The 21,876-nt window shown below is 36.8% G+C and overlaps 1 protein-coding gene across 5 annotated transcripts in view; it reads right to left on the bottom strand.

Moving 5' to 3' along the window:
• Window positions 1-21,876, bottom strand: part of SORBS2 (sorbin and SH3 domain containing 2) — an 85,213-nt gene that overhangs the window by 36,384 nt on the left and 26,953 nt on the right. For 2 of the 5 annotated variants that reach the window (XM_075149218.1, XM_075149217.1), the window contains 5 exons: window positions 21,535-21,710; window positions 16,305-16,371; window positions 15,153-15,197; window positions 13,764-13,950; window positions 10,576-10,690 (listed from right to left, as the gene is read on the bottom strand). In XM_075149218.1, coding sequence (XP_075005319.1) covers window positions 10,576-10,690; window positions 13,764-13,950; window positions 15,153-15,197; window positions 16,305-16,371; window positions 21,535-21,710 — 590 coding nt within the window. Of the gene's footprint in view, window positions 1-10,575; window positions 10,691-13,763; window positions 13,951-15,152; window positions 15,198-16,304; window positions 16,372-20,712; window positions 20,748-21,534; window positions 21,711-21,876 lie in introns of those variants that run through there. The other 3 variants (XM_075149220.1, XM_075149219.1, XM_075149221.1) reach the window with 3 other exon arrangements.

The raw sequence follows: 21,876 nt of genomic DNA, 5'->3' as shown, positions 1-21,876 counted from the left end.
GTAATTTTACCCAAACCTACTGAACATGATAATATTTCAAATAATCATGCTAGGGCTTTTAAATTGTTTTCTCTGATATATAGAGTACCCTCAAGTACGAGTGAAGGCCTAGAAGCTTATTGTCTCAGAGAACTGGGCCCAAATTTCACCACCATGAGGTTTTTCCAGTTTTATAGAGCTTAAAACCAAACCAAAGTAACTTGCAAACAATTAACAATTTAAGGCCATGATTTGCGTTTAAGTTTTGGAGAGGCTACAGAAGATGAGAGTGAATCACAGATATGAACAAAATAAAGGCAACATATGAAGTGTCATTACAGGATCCACTGACTTTTGCCCTAACAGTCTAAAAATGGGGAGGAGGGGAGAAGGAATGAAAGCCTGAATCTCTCCCACTCAGAGTAGGGCAATGACAGCCCACCACCTGATCTTGATGCATTTCATTTGGAGTAATGACAGTTACTGTCAATCCTGCAGTTATAAACTTACAACAGGATTATTAATTGCTGCATTTCCTGATTAGCAACCTTAGTCATAAATACTTAATTAGAGAAACGATAGCTTAGCCACAAAGGCTTTCACTTGACATACAGAATTTGCAGTCAGATATTTTAATTAAAAAATACTACTGTGCTGGTGTATTAATTGTGTCTGAAAGCAATGCACTTGCCCAACTCTGAAGAAGTGGGAATTTGTCAAAGAGTTAGAGACATATGGGCTGTTGTGTAATTCTGAGTGTTAATCTCTGGGAGGTTTTGGGGATAAGGACTCACAGTTCCTAGGATAATAAGATCAACATCCAAATGCACTAGTGATCTGGAAAGATATGAAGACAAAGATACAAGGATTGTGAATTAGAAATGTCTCACAGCTGTCAGAAGGAAACCACTAAATTTTAACAATCTTAAGACATAAATGGCGAGCACTCCAACCCTTCTTCCCAAGAGAATCATCTAAACAAGAATCATTCATTTACCTCATTGGAAACACCGGAAGAACTGTCTTGAACATAGTCCAAAAGCTTTTTAGGTGGCTGCATCATAAAAGCAGAAGTGTAGAGATGAAATGGAGTAGAATCAATGGCAGCAAGGAATGAAACATGTGGAGAAGGTGACACAGTTAGAAACTAAGTGTTGACAGCGTCAGATACAAAGAGTGACACATACGGGTAGAATGGAAGGAAGAATGTGTTACAATATTTTTAAAATTATAAGCATCTTAATAAAATATTAGTAACTTTAAGTGGTAAAATTTACAACTGGAATGGTTGAATCAATACTAGCAGCTTTTAATACTGGTGAGACAGAAGTGTGCAAAGCATCACAGTTATGTTCTGCTGGGGAAATCTCTATATACTTTATCTTACAGGAGACACTATTCTCAGGTTATCATTATCAATAAAATACTGTTGACATATTGTTCATCAGAAGAATGTATCTGGACTGTTTCTGCCCACCTAGAGGGAGGAATGACAAAACAGCTTGAATGGCTAGATAAAAGGAGATAAAAGGCAATCAGTGAAAATGTGATACATTATAGACTAGTGGAAAACAAATTAAACCCAGATATATTTAACTTTTTTTTTAAAAATTTATTTTCAGGTGGTATTCAATGGGTAATTTTTTTAAATGTTATGATTAAAAAATTAAAGCTTTAAAAGAATGCATGTGGTTTCCTTTCTCTTCTGCTCTCACTGAAGTAGCTGGGAGTTCTGACTGTGGCTTATGGCTAGCTACAAAAAGGGACTAAGGTCCGTGGTTCCCAGAGTGCCCTCCAGGGCACAGTGGCAAGTGCTCAGGCCCCTCATGTACCCCGGCATGTCCGTAATTAGCACCTGAGGGGGGGCTCCAGAGAATTGCTAGCCAACAGGGAAAGATAAGAATGGGAACGTTTTAAATCCCGATACTCCCAAGCTCAAATGCCGTGTCTATTTGGGATTTCCTGCCTCTGGGCAGGTGCTTTTGTTTTTTTTCCTCAAGCCGCCCAGGGTCCTGGGGAGCTATGAGAATACTTAACCGGACTGAGGGAATGCTTGGGTTTACTTCCCACCTTTTTCTGAGGGGATTTGAACTCCCACCTTCCACCTGTCTGGAAAGTACTCTAACCACCGTGTTAGACATTCTTCTGGGATAAAGACATTTGTTACCCTTTCTCCTAAAGACGTTAGAGTGTACAGGAAAGAATTTGAGCTCCACGGAGCCAGAGAGGCTCGGGTGCAAAAGCAAGAGCAGGTGCATCTCCAACCGAGGCATTAAGGCACTCTGCAGGGAGGAAGTGAAACCTAGTTCTCAGCCTTGCTTCAAGGACAACATTACTGTTTTATCCTTGTATAAAATATATAAATAGCTTTTGGTGCTTACATCTAATTAAGCCTGTGGCATTTACAGAAGAATTGTGAGTGCCTAGGCAACCAAAGGTGAAAAAATGCAGTATCTCTGACGTTTAGGTGTTTCAACCAAACGGTGCTTTTCAGGTTTATAATTTTAAACGTAAATGCTTGCAGTAGGACTAAGGTAGCATCTCTTTGCCTGAGTCCTTTTTTTGGACCCAGCTATTTGTGAAAATCGGAGCAGAACTGAAGTCTGTGTGTTCAAGCAGGTGTCCAGCTTGAAAACGGAGCAAACCCATATCTCTGTGTCCAGGTACAAAATACGTATTCTGCATGTGTGCGTATAAGAGAGGAAAAAAAGGAAAAAATCTCAATTTACTGCCATAAGCAATTTCTATATGGCTGCGTGCATTTAAATTTAGACACATTCCTTCAAGTAAAATACATGATTTGTAACTTAGCATCCCTAATGCAAACTGACACAGTTTTTCTGTTCTGAAAGATTGTTCAAAAATAATCCAGCCAAATGCAAAAGATTTAGGGACACCAGTAAATATCCTGTTTAACATGCAATTTGTCTTGTTCTTGAATATTTACATGCTACTATTTGTCTAATATGTAGTCCGTATTAAAGCTATTAAAGCCACTACTCTGGCAAGTTAAGGGTCCACTTGAAAAATAATAGTTATATGTATGAGATGACTTTATTGACCTTTCTAAAAAAAAAATCATATTAACTTTACTGGCATGTATTTGCTGAATTTGGTAATTTGTAAATTCCTCATTATAAAAATATTTTTCCTAATGTTTAAATATTAATATTCTGTCCTCACTTACCGGACGTCCAAACTCCAGTTCTGAAAAGAATTTATACCAGGGTTCGTTTTCTAAATCTATGTCATCTGGGTTTATGCGATCAGTCTGGAGCAGTTGTGAAGGAAAAGGGAAGGAAAAGGCACACGCTGAGCGAAGTGCTAGAAATGCCATGTCGCTTTAACAACAAACACACACAAACACAAAACAAATATGGGGAAAGGAACGGAATAAAATCAAAGAATAAAGATGGTATTTAAGATGGAGAATATTCTTGTTCGAGAGTTGTCATTGATTGGTAGCTTTAACACTTTTCTTTTTGTTGTTGTTCTTCCAATGACTGGAAGATGCTAAATATTTTAAAATCACTCTTCTAAAACAAAGTGGGCTCTTTGACCACTTCTGTAAACATCACTGTATTATTTAAGTGCATTTAATGCTACTAAAGATTCCTTGTTAGAGAAGATGGTTTAAATGATTGTCATCTTCAGCATAGGCAAGAAATTGCCCATCTGATCAGCAATAAAGACATAATTTTATCAGTATTGCTTTTGGTCATTCCTTGTCTTCTCACAAAGGACGTTAATTCTGGATCTTGCTGTCTTGAAGCAGGTGCTGAGCAGAGATTATCAATACGCATCATGCAGGCATGACTATATTAAAAAGCCACTTCAGCGTATGAAATGGAACTGGTATATTTTAAATCCTATGGTCAAAAAATAGGGAACAAAAAATTATGCATTCCATAATATTCGTTTTAGCAGTATTTTGTAATGCTTTATCTCACACAGCCTTGTTGACATAATGAAGCATTTTCTTCCACAGTGAAATACACTGTTTTCATCTGAAAATTCTCACAGCAAAGGGATAAAGTAGCAATTGAAGATGGCATTAAGAAAATTTTTCAATGAACAGAAGAATAATTGACAGATTTATTCAAGTAGCATGAAAACATGAAGCGCAAAACAGTAGAGCTCCCAATGGGATCTCTAATCAACTGTGAACTTGGCTGCATTAATTATTTTCTAAATAGCTCCGGTTCCTTTGTAGGATCTGATGTAAGCTGTCATGCAGCACAGAATCACAGTGAACTGTTGGCTTAAAGATCTCTGAAACAGAGAAAGCCTCTTGTTAAAGATATTTCTGAATTTAAAATTTGGTCCTCCATAACTGTAATTACCAGAAATCAGACACTAATTATGGTGTGACCTAGAAAGCAATCCTCAAAGAAGAAGACAGGGTCCTGCGTAAAGAATGATACTGGTGATTAAGTACGTAACACTTTCTTCTCCTGAGTCAAGCTGTCACCAATACACCAGAGCAATCACATACAGCTATTGCTGTTTTCTGCAACAGATAACACTGTGCTCTTGACCATTTCGGGTAATTAAACATCTCACAGCACTTTTCTTGCTGCCTTTGATGTTACTGGAACAGACTGCCAATTTTGCTCTATTGAAAGGTCAACAGCCCTTTTGAACTACCTTGGTGCTCACATACCTATGACCTGTTCATGCAGCATCTGGACACCAACTGTTGTTTCATAGATTTATCTTCACAATGTCCCTTTCAAGTAAGGGAAGTATTATTCCTGAGAACAGAGTGGGAAGTGAATGCCAGTGATGAACAACTTGCTGTGCTCCATAGCAGGGTTAGGAAGTGAAGCTGCTCTGGAGTTTTGCCCTTAACATCTCCACCATCCACAGCCGTAATTCAGCACTACTAATGACAACTGTTTTGACTCAACTATACAGACCCAAATCTTTAGTAGAAAAACACCACTGAAATTAGTTTCATGAACTGACCAGTAAAGATTTGTGACCTTAATAGAGACTATAATTGATTGGAGAAAAAACACATGATTCTCTTCTACAGAGAGATGAAGGCCTGAGGGCAAAAAACGACAGATTCACAATGCGGAAGATAACTCCGTTATATATCAACTTGATTCCCATTACAGAGAATGCTTGGCCTATTCAGAGTTTTTTGCTTACCTTAAAAAAAATCCACAATTTAGATCTGGATAATCTGAGAAGACAGTACTGAACAATTACTTTTTCATCTTTTCACCAAACTAAGTATGTTGAAATATTTATAGCACGTTTTCACCTTTATATTATACCAATGAATTAATTTTCACAGACAGAAATGTTAAGAACAACAATTGGGTGCATCTACATAAAATAACTAAATAAATCCCTTGAAATGCATATGGTGTGGAAATCGCAGAGCTGTTGGCACTAAAATCCAGGCCTACTGACATTACTTGCTTGGGGAGCCAGCGTCACCCTTGTGAGCCTCTAAGTCCCTTGGACAGCAGCAGCCCCACACCTACACATTGACGGACTGGTGTCCCTTCTTGCAGGGAGCCAGAACACGCCGTCAGACAAGCTGGGCTTCCACCCAGCTAGCCAAGGAGATAAAAATTAGAATGGGAGCTGGCTCCCCTTTTATCTTCAAATACTCTTGCAATTAGTTGAAAGTTTAAAAAACCCCACATTTCTGCTTATAAAGAAAAAGCTAGAAATAGTGTATTTTATGTAGTTTCTAAGTTTTTGAGTTGTCCTCATGCAGCAGCGTGCAAATAAAATGAGAGCATAAGAAAATATGCATGCACGCAAGTCCTACGTTTATTCACAGCTTGAACCACAGAGGGCAGCAAACAAAAAGAAACTGAGCACTAGAGTCTGCAAGTTCATTGCTGCCTGGCAGTTCTAGGGAGGACTGCATTCCCTGTGCTACGAAAATCAATACACAGGCAATCGATTTCGCTTGGCTTTCAGATGCAATTTTGCTGATGGACCTTTTTCTATTATCTCCCCTTTTAAGAGACTTAAAACGAACAAATCATTTTGACTTAAAAAACTGAACTTGGCTTGATCTCACAAAGTATCTCCCAAACTGCTTGAATAGAAGGTAAAAGCAATAAAGTAAATTCCCTTTTTATGATTTGTCAGTCAAACCAAGTCACGTTCCTATACTCTATCCTTCATCTAGTCATTTAGTAACATTTTCATCACTTGTTGAAGATATACTACTAAAGACTAGTAAGTAACTTCACTCTTTTTGCCGTTTGCATCAGATGGTCAACACAGCACTGCATCAACCTACTCAAGTATAGAGCAACACTGACATCATTTAAAAAAACATCTATAGTGTTGCATGCAGCTTTGCCTGTGCTTGATTTGATATACACAGGTAGACATTCACAGGTCATAATCAAAAGTGTGCATTTAAACTGGTGAGTTAAATGGTTCCTATACGACCTGCATGGTCAAATTAATATTTTGCATTTGCAAGCTCAGACACCGTACTGAAGCCTCTTGGAACAATGGACTGAGATGTCTGTTAGAAATTTGGCTTTGGCATTTTGTTAGCTCTAAAAGGTTTGCGTTTGCTTTTCCTTTTTCCTTTTTTTGGACTACTTTAAAATAGCTGTTTAGCTCCAAGTCCACTACCAGATTGACTTAGTCTCTCCACATCTTTATTGGATGACTTTTTTTTTAATGTCATATCAACACATACCTGTATGTAGAATTTCTGATTTCTTTTTAAAACACGCTGAGAAAATTTTTTTAGTTGACTAAGTGTTACTCAAGTAACTCAACTAACACTGAGTAGAATATTCTGATAACCAGCTTGAGATGTCAAAGGCAACCAAACTTGCATATTCTAAAGAAAATTCCAAATTTTCCACTACAGTAAAAAAACCCCAAAACCCAACAGATATACGTCATGGTGCAAGCCCAGTCTATTTCTGGTATTTGACAAAACAGTAATGTTTTTTAATGTATTCTGATCATGAAATCCTCTTGTGTATAAACTCAGTAGAAAATTTGTATACTGAACACATATAAAAAAATCTAGAACTAAAATTTAACCTGACAGTTTTATCTGACTAGCGCATTTGCATTTTCATGCTTAGACTAAAACACCTAATGAAAATAAAGGTATCTATTGCTTGTCCCAATTTTACAAAGTCTTTCTTTACAGTAACACCAAGATTTTTCCTTACTTGCTTTACTGCAGAAATAGAGAAATGCACATGTATGAAGGAATTACTTCACATATACAAGGTTGAAACTAGTAAAGAATAAAAATCTAACTTCATATTCATATGAGTAAGATTACATTATTACACTGCAATTTACTTATTTATGGAAAGTAACCACCCATTTTAGGAAATAAATCCGTGGTTTAGATGATACTAGAGAAAAAGAAGTTTTATTGAATTGCAGACATTGGAGATGGAAACATACATCAGAACAATTTATGTACCACCTTACCAGTGCTGTGTTATTAGAAGAAATGGTAACATTTTATGGGCTTATTGAAAGAGGAAAAAAGGAGCTGCCACATCATTGCTTGGAAGACTATTCAACAGCTTAATGTCACTTATTTTTAGTTGTAATCTCAAAGGACCAATCTCAAGCCCCTCCTTTTTGTTGATGTTTTATACTCTCATAAGTTCAAATTACAGAAGAAAAACCTTAATTTCCTGTTCATGACAGAAGGATGCTACATGATACTGCAGCTTGAAATTACACTCATCTTTTTATGTCCATAACAAAGATAATCATCTATCCCTAACCAATCTAACCATTTAATGTTTATTATTTAGGTAATTTTTTTTAGGTTTATTATTTCTCACATTCTTTTGACCTACTGAATGAGGTTCTCCTGAATAATATTTCCCACTAAATGTTAGTTTTACATTGAATCTCGTTTTATTATATTCTTCCCATGTTTCTAATTTCCACATTAATCGCAGCTGGTTCCAATGTAGTACTTACGTCAATAAAGGAAATGCTGATCTTTCAAACCTCATCTGCCCTGTTTATTATCATATAAGGTAGCTGTAAATATTTTTTCTGTTTTTTTTTTCAGATCATTTTGCCATCAAAACTGCAATCCTGTAGATCCATGGAAATGTTTTAATTCCACCAAAAAATGTTAAGATTTGGAGTGTTGGAGAAACTCCCTTTGACTTTTTTGGTTTTGGCAAAACTAATAAAGTAAGAATTTCTAGTTCAGATGCTATAAATGTCCATTTTTTACAATATTAATGAACTATATTTATTTTTATATTCCATATTTTGATTAATATTTTCTTTCAGTGTCATCAGAACAATTTTTCAGACATTAAAAATCCAATCTTTTAAGATTATCAAGATGAAAGACTTAACTCATGCAATACTGACACAGTTGAGAATTTGGAGTTTTCATCTGAATTTGGAACTAACATTTGTTTTCAGATGGCAGCTTTTCCTAGACACACAGAAAAATCTTTTGACCTACTCTGCTGATCATCCTTTAACAAGTCATGAGTTTTGCTTTCCATATCCCATTCAATGAAAACAAGGAAAGCAAATGCTTTAGTGAAACCAAATCTTCTTCTTTTTGTAACATGGTCCAAAGGAGGTGTCTAAAATACATAAAGCTAAACATCATCTTTATCAACAGCAGAAATTCCAGACTGATAAAACTGTGATAGTTCACTTCAACTATTTTTATTTTTGTTAATAATGTTACACTAGTGTCAGCACAACTTTCATCTCTTGTATTCTACATTAATTCCTGTTTTCCAATCTTTTTCAGCTCTGACTCATACATAAACAAAAAATCTCTCCATTCTGTCCATGAATATTATTTCCTCAGCTTTTAAAATTTATTCTACAAGAGATGTCTCCTTGTATTTACATCAGCTAAGTCTAAACTTCTAGTGATAAAGTGTGATCTTGCCCTTGACTGATGCTGCTCAGTAAGTACAATGTGACTAAGGCTTTTCTGCATGAAACTCTTTTAAGGACCAAACAAAGCTCAAAATCCAACCTCTTGATTGAGAACATCAAAAATACAATGCATAAGCAAGTTAAAAAAAAGGCTTCAGGAACCGTCAGCAAAGCTCACTTTTTTGTCATTTCATTAGTTTGCTAAAATTGAAAAATTGTATCTATGATGATATTCATCAGCACTGCAATTCCTATATGAATTTTTTTTTCACATTACATTAGTAGAAAATGTAATTTATTAGAAAAGTGAGGCCATTCTCGAAACATCACTGTAATTTTCTTATTTTTAACTTGAATCTGCTGTTATTCTTTGGCATTAGGAAGGCTGGTAAATGACCTCAGTGTGTACAATGCAGCCATAGCAATCAAAAAAGTGCTCAGAACAAATGCCATCACCTTTTAAATAGAATTATTTGTTAAATGTATCTTCACTATAAATACTAAGTCCCATTTAATTACATTGATTAATTAGCAGTTCATATAGAAATGCCAATTTCCTCTTTGAAAAATGCATCAGTTCTGCAAGAACTTAATTTCATAGAAACACAGCTTAGTATTTTTAGCTAAGGAAAATTATATTCCTGCAAAGACCATGAAAACACAAGGGAAAGGTGCTTGGTACAGGTTTCACACATACTACATATTCTGGAATTCAATTATTTGCTCAATTTATTTTAAATTAGTAAAATAAATTCTGTGAACAAGCATGTAATACAGAAGCAAATAATAGTCCAGTATTGATTACATAAACCCCCTCTTTAAAACTGGACTCCCTCAACCATTCCAACCTCAAAGTAAAAGCCCAAGAAAAGAAAATATTGCTATTGATATATAACAGTTTTCCTAAAATAAGAAAGTATTGCGATGGCACAAAGGTAAATTAGAAAGTCTAGGTGAACGTGTCTTACACCACATGAAAACTTCTGTTTATGGTCATTTTGCATGCATTAAGTATAGCTTTATCAGACACGCTTGTGAAAAATTCCACAATTGCAATTGTTATTCAGAAAGCAGGAATAAAGACTTCTAATTACATGCTAACGTACACTCAGTAATCACAGAGTAATTGAAGCTGGAAAGGACCTCCAGGGGTTATCTAGTCCAACCTCCTGCTAAAAGCAGGTCTAATCAGGTCAGGTTGCTCAGGGCTGTGTCAAGGTGAGTCTTGAACACCTCCAGAAATGGAGATTCCACAGCCTTTCTGGGCAACCTTGATCAGTATTTGACCAAAATCTCCGTAAGTGTACAACTAGGCACATCCTGAAAATGCAAATAGTTCATTTTTAGGCACTAATTAATCAGATATCATATGTGCTGTTAATACTACTGAAAATGAGTCCTGGAGATGCCTGCCAATTAGAAAAAGCAGTTTCCATCAATTCACAGTTCTGCTCATTATCCATTAGGTTTGTAGTGGTTTGATTTCTTGGAAATACCAGAACATCTAAGTTTAGCAAATAAGCCAAACTCACATTTTCAACACAACCATCAGGAAAGAGCAAAGACAAATTAGTGCAAAATCATATTTGAAAAAGGACCTTCAATATTCATCTAAGTAGTTACAATCAGTAGTAAATAATAAAAAGATGGCCTCTCACCAAACCTCTTTACTGTATTACCCATTTCACTTGTGTGTCTTACCGGTCTTTCATGTTCAAGGATTGATGACTTTCCCGGCTCATACTCAAAAATACTTCTTGGTTCAGAACGGAACTTGCGGGTATCTACCTTTCTGTCAGGGGGATCCCAGTCATTTCTAAATAACAAATACGAGCAATTGAGTTAATTTACTGTCATCGCCATCTGCTTTACAGCTCCGTGCAAGAGAAACATGAAAATCAAATTAATTTCAGCATGGTTTCTCTTTCCAGATTTCAGTTGTGAAATGTCTGGTCTAGCATCCCAATGCTTTAACCACCGTATCATCTTAACCTGTTTACAGCAGGTGTACTCAGTACAGCAAGAAAAATACTAGAGGTGTCCAGCCTATGTGATCACTCATACTTTTGATATAACTGGTAGACCAGTTTAAAAACCTCCCTGACATACTGTGTCAAAATACCATGACATGCCTTCTCAAATTGCAAATTTACTATACTTGTTTTATGCACTATACACTATAATATAGGCAAGTGGTAGCTATTTTTGTCATCACACAATATGATAGTAGGTCCATACTGAAAAAGTTACAAAATTTTCTGAGACAAAAAATGAGGAATTATTTTAAAAGGCAGTGTGAAAACCTAATAGATGCTCTTTATCTGTAGTAGAACTGCTCCTGAATATCCTTGTAAGCAGTATACTGTTTTCTTGCAAATTTGAATAGATAAACAAGAACAAGAATTTGGCAGTTGACTTTGGGACAGAAATTTATCCATTTTCTCTATAACTATAAATTTGCTTTCAATTTAATAGTGCTATGCAAAGAATAAGAAGTAACCCCTACTCCTATATTTTTTCAGTCATTTACCATGTTATATTAATAGCTACCTTTTTGGGGGATAGTTAGCTAGTTACTATCATAGTGAGAGCTACCTTTTCATGGCAGTTTTTGTAGTCACTGCCTACGTTGCATTTGGAAAACTGTAGCTCACACATCTTTTTATTTATCTCTGTGTAAAATGACCCACTAGTAACTCAAAGAATGGGGGAAAGGGGAAATCCTATCAGCTATTGTCTGTATTTACAATAAGAAAGAGCATACACTGATTAAATTCTACCAGTTCTATCAGCCTTTCTGACGTGACTGGGTTTGATGTGACCTGACATAAGGCACATGTCATGTGCCTTAAAAAAATCTATGGGGTAGCTTTTGTTTACCATATGTTTGCGAATGCAATTTCTGTGACACAGCCACCTCTATTTATAAAACGCCCTACATTTCAAGGGAAGCAGTTCTACATGGCTCTCTTCTTTATTTTCACTGAGGAAAAAATTAAGTTTCAGAGTCGAAAAGGTTGTATTTTTTAAGAATGAAAAGGAAAATGGAAATGTTCTGATCAAGTTGCATTATACTGCAAGTCACTGAAGAAAAAAGGATGCTACTGAAATTCTGATTCATATTCAGTTCATTTCATTTACAGCGTTTACCCTCTAATCCCTTACGGACTATATTTTTGAGCCCAACTGTTAATGCAAAGCATATCTTGCCTCACAGCTATGAAACTGTGATACATGTGGACCTAAGCCTCTTATGTGAGATTTTAAATACTCAGGCTTTATAGGCAATTAAAAAAAGAATCTCCCAATGGCAGGAAAAGATTGACAAGCTATAGCTGTCAGCAGCAGGCAAAGCATAACTAACGCGTTTGGCATCCCCTGGCCTGGAGAACATAGACTTCCATTGCCTGTCTTATCATGCAGGAGATTAAAAGGAGAGGCTAAACATCCACATTCAGTGCTGAAGCAGTTATTTTCAAGCTTGACAAAAGGAACTGCAACAGGCCCTAGTTTCTGTGACCAATGCATTTGGCCTACCACCGTACGATGCCTCACATAACTTCAGAGATCAAAGCTAAGCAGATCCACGTTTTGGTGCCTTGCTAACAAAATCTAGACTTCTGTATATGACTTGCTAACAAAATTCAAACCTCATGGCCTTTGGGAGGTAACCCAACTCTAACCCCTAGCATTTCCTCTTGACAACCTGCCCTCAGCAACAGGAGTAGCCAAAGACAGTAACCATCGAGCAATCTTATTTTCCTCTGCAATATGTGTATCTGCTGGAATAGCTTTTGGATTGCCACTACCTACAAATTTTGCAAAAAGCCATAGTCTAGCCTTAACTTTAAACACTTAGTATGGTCTTTTCTCATAATATTTTATTCAAACTGCAAATTATTTGAAACCATTTAATATAATTCAATTTCTACATACAAAAACGTTTACAACGTCCAAGCTGACAAAAATGGGCAAATTCTGTTTTGTTGCTTGAGTGTAACCAAGAGAGGTGGGCTTGTAGCCACAAATGGAACAAAACCCGACCCTGTTCATATATAAAATATATACATACATACACACACACACATATAAAAATGTGTAACATAATATTATACTAACATGTAGTGTTCATGAATGTAAACACTAAAGAAAAAGCTTTTTGCTTGAGCTAGTAGCTACAGGTATGCTGAGGAGTCTATAGAGTTTGTGTACACTTTGCATGGTTTTACCAGAAGGATACGCATTTCTTTCCTGAGTTATTAAGTATTAACCTTTTCCAGACTGGACTCTAACCACTGGGACCTGGTTTTGTGCAGCAAGTTTGAAGCTGGAAAACCATGAGAACTCTGAAATGCCCCTTTAATCTGTAAACACCACCTTGGTCTACCAAAATGGAGATAAGAGATTGAAAAAATGGGGATATAAAGCACTTCTGAGCTCTGGGGAAACGTTGGTTGACTGCCACACTCTTACAGTTTTGCTCTTCCTTGAATTTCAATTTACAGTATCTTTTAGATCCTTTCTCTTTGCTACTAGATACCATAAACAGCCTTTCCTACTCAGAGACTAACTATTCAAGACAGCTGCTAGAGCATGGATTGTTCTGAAACATAACAAGCAGGACAATCCTGCTAATGAGAATGAAAATCTTAAATGCTCATGGTGGTATCACTTGTAAGAATAAGCACTTCTTTAGCACGTTGAAGCAATGGCAGCATCACGTACGATGCCCCCACTATTGATGAAGATTACCCCTCATCACCTGACTGCCCCTTGAATAAAGCCCTTGAAGTCATATTATTCTATAGCTGCTATTTTATCCTTTGTGATATCCTGTAGTTGGATTACTGTACATACCAAGAACACTTTTTGAAAATATGCTAACTTACTTTTCTGGTGTAGACCTTTCCCTCAGACGATGTGGTGGTACTGGAGGTGGCACATGTGGAGGTGCTAAAGGGGATGAGACCTTAAAGGCATCGGAGCTACTGTCAGAAGCGCTTTTAGACAATGGTCTGTATGTCTGCGTCTTTGCAGCTGGGTGTGCCTGAGCAGAGAAGGATGGACTGTAGCTACCTAATATAAAACAAAACCAGAAATAGTCACAGCGTGAGAATGAGTTTTAATAAAACAAAACACGGAATGCTACAAGAACCCACAGTTACTCAATAAAGCTGCAAGGTTACAAAAATGTGTAAACGCATTTTTAAAAGTATACTATATAGCTCATTAGAATACTTTTTATACATTTCTATATAAAACTACAAACACACAGATAAAGTGCAGTATAGTTAAAATAAATTAATGATTTATTTGAGGAGGGGAGAAGTTAATGGCTGTATATATCCGTCAGAGCTGTTAATGACAACCTGTAATTAATCCCCAGGCTCATCCTGCTTCTCAATTGTTCTATGTTCAGAAGGAAGAGAAGAGGCAGGAAATGCACATTTCTTTCATTGTTTTAATAATTACTGTTAGTCTGGGACAACTAGGCAATAGCATATCTTGAAGAGGATCACGAGAGTCCAAACAGATCTCAAACAACTGACCCCCCCAAAAATGCTCTCAACAGGACAGAAAAAGGCAGTATGAGAGCATGTCAAATGCAACAAACACTGAAATGGAAGAATTTTGAATGGCATTTTTGCACAAGGCACTATGTTTTTTTTGCACATACAGTCTATTCACAGTTTCATTTTTGTTTTTATAAATAATTTTACCACATGGTTATAATCTTCTGAAAGACACAACAATTATATATCTTAGATGAATATGTCTTTCTTGCAGCTAAATAACATCAACACCAGTGCCTATAGCAAAAATGAACAAGATCATAAAACAGAATCATCTTTATTAGGCACTCTTACTGCATATTTTAAAAGGTGTTTTCAGTAGAACCTTTTTGTCTTATCATGTCAGCAACTAGCATTTGTACTTTCACACAGTAGTTCCCGTTTCATTTTGAGAAGGAAAGGCTGCGTTACTCACAGTCACTAGTGAAAATAAATGCAATGTAATCAAGAAACTACAGTATTACAGTGTATCCCATCTGCAGTAAGAGGCCCACAGCTGCAATTCATTTCTGTGGCAAGAATGAAACCAAAATTAAACTTTGTTTCATTTGGGAAAAAAGACATGAAAAAACACCAGCTGAGATCAAACAAGACAATAGAAGGTGTTTATATAAGCATTATACAGCAAGCGTGAAGAGTTAACTAGCCCTGTTACTTGCTGACATTAACAAAAGACTCATTTTGAAGTGAGGGAATAATTCCTACCAGTACTGTATGCATATGCGGTATTATACATGTCTGTGTCGTCATCTACAAAAAGAAATATATAGGTTACAGTAGTGCAGTTCACGCCAGTTCATCACAGCAATGCAGCTTTCTTTTTGCAAATACAAACAGAAGATTGGTAGGTAATCAAGAGCTGTATTTCTTTTCCTCATCTCATAGGTGTTTTCTGAAGACTCTCTCTTCCCATTATACTTACCATAGGCTATTTTTACCATCTTATTTGTAAAATGGTATCTTCTGGTCATGTCACCCATATTGTGTACTTACTCGTTAGTAAGAATTGCAAATTATGGCTTTTTGTCTTTTGTTCTTCTCCCTTCCCCAAGCTCAATTTCTTCCTTTTGTCAGCTCTCCTCTGCTAGAGACTATTAAGCTGTTGTTCCTCTCACAAAAAGCAACCTCAAATACCTACTATGTGACTACTGTTCAAAACAGATCTTGCAAGCCGAACTTTTCCTACTTACATTTTTTATTCTCCCACTAACATTCTGTGTGACCATACTGAATGCAAGCTCTACCTCAGACGAATAAAGTCTCCTTCCTTCCGGAGGTGTAATGAGCATAATTGCCGTTTATACAGTTTCTTGAGATCCTTGGTAACAATCATGATAAAGGACCTTAACTCTAAAGCTAGTAATGTCATCAAAGCTCCATTTCAGCAAAACCAAATAAGACATTCTATGAAAAAAATGCAATTCAGACAGAAAACGTATCCTCAAAACACCCTGTTTATTAGCCCATGTTGTTCTAACACGTGAGCTCTCCAAAAGAAAGCTGGTATGGTAGGAGGTTTACAGTGGCCAATTCCTTATCCCTCAAACTGGAGATGAGGATCACTTCACTGAGCTCCCTGGTGACAGCGAATCATACTAGGTGTGTACCTATCCTAATCACTTTAATTTTTATTTAGTTTTAGTAATAAAATAAACCCATTAGAAATTCTCAGACTTTAGCAGAGGAAAATAGCTCTCTCTGCAGTAAAATCTATCTTCAAATTTACCCATCTGATTTGATTCATTATCTGACACTTGGTGAACACTTGTATTTTCACATAGTAGACAATCAAAATGCAGAAAAGTGCATTTTTTAATACTACTGAGAACCACCCAGCCAAGACAAAAGCATACTTACCAGGCTTATGAACCATATGGATTTGCTTGAACATTGTCTTGTACCAATCCTTCGGCCTGTCAACTGTCTAAATAAAATACAGATTTTAACAATTAACAAAAAAATAAAAATACCTGGGTGTACAGATCTGATCAGACACTTAATGTTATTCTGGACACAAGGTCTATTATGTTTTGTCCCCTATTTAATATAATAATTTTCATACCATCTATTTCAAATGGTGTATTTATGCTTTTCATCTAGGAATTCCTGTAACAAGTTCTGGAAGACACTGAAGACTGAGTCAGTTTTGGACTCTGATCTTGGAGGGTACAATGGTTAGGAACATAGGAATTAGTGCCAGAGCAAGAGTTTCTCTTCTTAGTGCCCTATATTTGACAACGATGAATGCTAGATACTTTACATGAAAATACAAACACCTCAGCAATTACAAGCTTCTTTTTGAACTCCTGGCAATTTCCAACTTAAATTATCTTCAAAATGTAATTGTTAAATAATGCAGAAAAACTTTGGAATACTACCGTGAAAAGAATTGGAATACTACCGTGAAAAGAACACTATATTTAAGAGTTAATGTTTGGATTGTAAACAAACAGTATTTCCTTTTGTCAGTTTTAAACTCCCTTTCCAGGCAACTTAATTTTAACTTATTTTTCTATTTTGAGAAAAGTGAATACAATATACCTTTCAATAACCACTCATTAAATTATACTTATCCTTACTTTTGTAAATGAAGCAATCCCAAAGTTCCCAAACTCTCCTCATATCAACATTTGTTTGTGCTTCTAATTATTTTTACCTCTTACCCTTCTGCATTTTCTCTTTTGCTGCAATTTTCTTTGCGATAAGATGATAATATTTCAGAAAAGGAGATAACACAAAGGCAAACATGTTTTCAATATTATTCTTCTTAGGTCTTAAAATTTTACTTGTTCCACAGTAGTCAGAAAAGCAAAAGTTTTAATGCAGATGTACAAAATTATCTTCAAACCCCATGGTGCACAGGGATAATTCAAAAGACTCCTCTTGATGTGCATGATCTTGCACTAGCTAATACTGAATCTGCAATCACTCTGCCCACTCCTCTTTACCATAGAAAGTGAAAATCCACAAATTCTCTACAAAATAACCAACAGATCTGAGTGTGTTCACCTGGCCCCATGCCATCTTTAGTGAATCACAATTTTACCCTAAATACTTGTTACAGTTACTGTACATAATTAATCTGTTTTATTAACAATGGTGAGCTCTTACTATAAGGGACTAGGCAGAAAATGCTCCTATATTTTGAGGAATCAATATGAGTTCTCATAGGATTGCTACTAAATGACATTTTTAAAAAAATTGTTTAAAAGAAGAGCTGACAGTCAACTGAAGAACTCAGGGATCTGCTGGGGAAGAAAGAAATTTAAATGGCAGGTTATGCTTTTTACCCAGACCTGCTTGCAAGATAGAAATGAAGGAGATACAGTTTTGTATCAAGATCAGGTCCCTTCCCCTACCTACCAACAATCCTGACTTCTGCCAAAGAGAAGATATTCAGATGCAGATTTGGACCATTTTAACATTGTTTCCCTAAAGGTATTACACTTCTATACTAGTGGAACTCTGGTAAGAATAATTTAGCCGGATTTGAAACAAGTATGCTGTTTGGTGCTCCAAGATCGTATATGTTCAAAAGTTTACAAGAAAGTCCAGAAGGTCTGAAGGAATTCATGTTGATGCATATAACCTCCATGGTACTCCTCATTTCCCACAGCAGTACAAACCTGCAATGGTCCCATGATACCACAACTGCCTTTCTATTTGTATTGGGCCAAGAAGAGTTTTCCAACAGAGCTCAAATCAGTGACAGGTGAATAGACTGGAAACAGTGCATAAATATTACTGCTATGACCCTACTGTGTGTCAAGGGACAAAGGTGCATAGATATCTCTTTGCCAGATCTTCCTCATCAGTCAGGTCCTCCACAAATCCACAAGAGGTTTCCACTTAAGAGATCAGGTATGGAGAAGCTCCCACGTGACTAGAGAAGAAGGTCTCCCAACATCTTTCTGGACATTTGAACGTTTTTCTCCCATCATCTCCCCCTCAACCCCCACCCTGAGGTTTAAAGCCTCAGCCAGTAATTTGGCTTTAGCCAGACAGGACTAGTTAAGGAACAGAATAAATTCATTTAAAAATACATTTTCTCAATTTATATTCAGTAATCCCACACACCAACATTTGTTTGAAGAATTAGCAGTATTCACAATGCACCAAGCCATTCAGATGCCATCCTGCTTTGCATATATTATAGTTGTTGCAATTAAACGTTGGAACACAGTATCATCATATGTGAATGATCAGCCAGCTAGCGTGAAGAGGACATAAGAAGTACCTGCAGTTGGTACTTAGGAGAGTCCATAATCACTGCAATATTTTAATAATCCATCAGAAAGTATGCAATTAAAGGAGGCATTTATGACTTTCAGTGGACCTTTTGCAGTTTTTTTTTCCTAGCTGAAATATTACATCACTAAGTACGGAAAAGAAATCTGGTGGGACTTGATTTTTTTTTCCTTCTCAGTAAATAGAGGCCTTTTCAGTCTACAGATTAATTTTGATAGTCAGTCATGAAGCGATCATTTTGGATAGTCTAAAACAGTGCAGTCATACTTCTTTCCATAAATCTGTTTTCTCCTTTCCTAGGACCCTATTGGTGGTAAACTCTGGTAGTGCCATTTGACTGAATGCTTTTCTGAGTGAACAGCATTTTACCCTCTCTTTTCCAAAGACTTCATTTTTAATGCCTTGGAATTTCACCATCTTTGGGGCAGGGCTTGGCATGGTGGCAGAACTTAACAAAGATCTGAATTTTCAGGCTTCAGACCTGCATTTCCCAGAGCTGGCAGGAACTAAAGTGGTATGGAGGGAACATGCTAACATGGGATGGAGGTTCTGAGAGAAGGGAAAGCTTTAGAGGAATCCTGCCCCTCTCAGCGGCTTTGGACAGAGAGGGTTTGCAGGAATAGAAAGAGAAGAGAACATCACTCTGCTTTCCCTGGCTAAACGGCTGTCACAAACCATGTTCTGAGAGTAAAGACAGACTTGGAGGAGATAACCACAGCTTGAAAAATCTCTCTACTCCTGAAAAGTACTCCAAATCTGGCATACAGATACTACCAAGTTCTTATTTACAAGCCTACCTCTGAGTAGCATAGTGTTTCGGAACACAGGGTGTATGTTACCTATCACCCATGAATCTGCATTCACTGCTTTTTTGATAGACTGTTGCCATTTTCATAAAGATGAAAGAATAAGAAACTTTTAAACTTTGCATGCAATGATAAACTCAACTAATTTGAAAACTTCTTTCTCCCTCCAGATGGAGTGAGGCTGAACTTTCTGGGAGAAGATTCCTATTTGGATTGCTCCCTGACCTTGGGGACAGAGCGAGTGTTATAGCCTACTTTCTACTGTTCATGAGAAATGCAGTTACAGCACTTTTGCATGTTTCTGCATAGTACTGCACTTCTGAGAGGTGTCAAGGGGCAGCATATTTGAGTTTTTTGCTGACAACTATATCATCTTTGTTCTTACATGACTGGGGTACATGGGGCTCAAATATACTCGCGCACATTTAAAATGTAATCTCAGATCAGTATCTTGAAAACAATCTCACTTCCAGCTAAGTCCTAAGGAAGCAGAATACGGACACAAAGTGGCATACGAGACACACACTCACACTCACATGCTAGCATGATCTTTTAACTCGCATCTCATTGTGAGAATGATTTCTATAATACTAAGTTCACAAGCTGTAAGATATTTTGAAATTGAAACATACCAAAAACCAGAGCAAATCCAGCTGAAAAATGTCCTAATTCAAATTACATTATGTTTTTAGGAGAAAATCTGAGAGACTCAGACCATATAATACGAAAGTTAAATACAGGTTGGCAGATTGCCAACTCTGTTAAGCACACTCGAGGGGGATTTCTGTTATAATCTTATATAATTGATATGCACCCTATTAGATCAATCTGCTATTAAAAAAGGAACAAAAATAATTACTTTATCCTATATAAAGCATAGGGACATATTTACTTAAAAAGGGGGTAGGAAGCTAGAGCATTATTGCAAAGAAATTCTTCATTTTTAAAAGATTCTGATTGTATCACTTTTTATGTCAAAAAGAAAGCAAGAAATGCCAGAGTTTCCCCCCATTCTTATCAAAATCGTCCCCATCTTACCACTTATTCTGAATTTTTCCTATTGCTTTTCTCCATCAGTTCCTGATTTTCCCCCTAATTTTTCAATCCATTGAAGCAGTTCTTGGCAATTACAACACAGCCCCATATGTCAGTACTGGCAGAGCGCATACATCCAACAGCTGCTACATCCTTGCACCTCACAAAGACTTCACCTGCAAGGGCTCTGCCGCTTTCATCCTGGCTCCCGCTCTTCTTACTCTTTCTCCGGCTAGCACAGCACTTCTTCTCTGGCTGGGAAGGCCAGTAAGTGCTTCCTTTACAGACCTAGTGCAGCTGCCACTGTGCTCTCTGGACCAGCCAGAAGAGGCTGCCCTGACAGCAGAGTGGAAAGAATGCTTCAGCATAGCGAAAACAAAACTCTTCAGTTCGACATCCTGGGATCACTCAAGCAGCGACGAGTGGCAAATGATCAAAACTGGGCTAGTCACAATGAAAGGGTTTCCACGCTGTTCGTTTACGTGTCACTCAAGGGCACAATGGTTATATATTGCACTTCCACAAAAATACCGGTCACTTAGATCATTATCAGAACAAAACTACTCATTTCTACGCTACCCTGATGACAGGAGAACCACCGTCCCCCAAAAATGCAGAAGGGTGAGATTTTTATATATATATACACACACACATGCATATATGTATACTTGCATATATATAGTACGTATAAACTTTATTTTAGAAATGACAAGACAAACACAATTACTGCATATCTCAAAAAGGGAAGAACTACAAGAGAAGCAAGAAAGAGACACAAGATTTTGGCTACTTCTAATTAAAACTAGAAACATGAGGTTGCCCAATTATGCTCCCATCAGCATTCTCCTTTTCCGTCAACACACAATATTATATTCATGAGCTCGCTGATTACACACGCTGTATTCCACATTATATAAGACTAGAAGAATGTGAAAAACCCATTACCAACAATCAATTCATTGTATGAGTTCATACACAGATTCCCCAGAATTTCCTACCGTTCTAATTGCTGTAGGGATTCCAGATTCATCTACCGGGCCAATCCCTGCATAATGTGGAGCTTTAATGACTGTAATTTTTTTTTCTTCTTCTGAGGATCTACAGATTGGTATTGTACTGGTGGTGGTGCTGCTGCCAACAGTCTGAACATGCTGTGAGTATGTCTCTGTGGACTCTGTAAAGATAACATGACAGAATATTGTATAACGACACAATAATCATACTTGGCAGTTATAACACGCTTCCCCATTTCAGTATGCTGTACAAAGATTGACAACAATCTTAACCACATACATATACAACACTTAAAGAAAATCCTCTTAGCTGAGGCTTTACCTACT

Source organism: Calonectris borealis, chromosome 4, assembly GCF_964195595.1.
Source record: "Calonectris borealis chromosome 4, bCalBor7.hap1.2, whole genome shotgun sequence".
NCBI lineage: Eukaryota > Metazoa > Chordata > Aves > Procellariiformes > Procellariidae > Calonectris > Calonectris borealis.
Note: the sequence above shows the minus strand (reverse complement) of the source record. Positions and strands in the feature narration are given on the sequence as shown.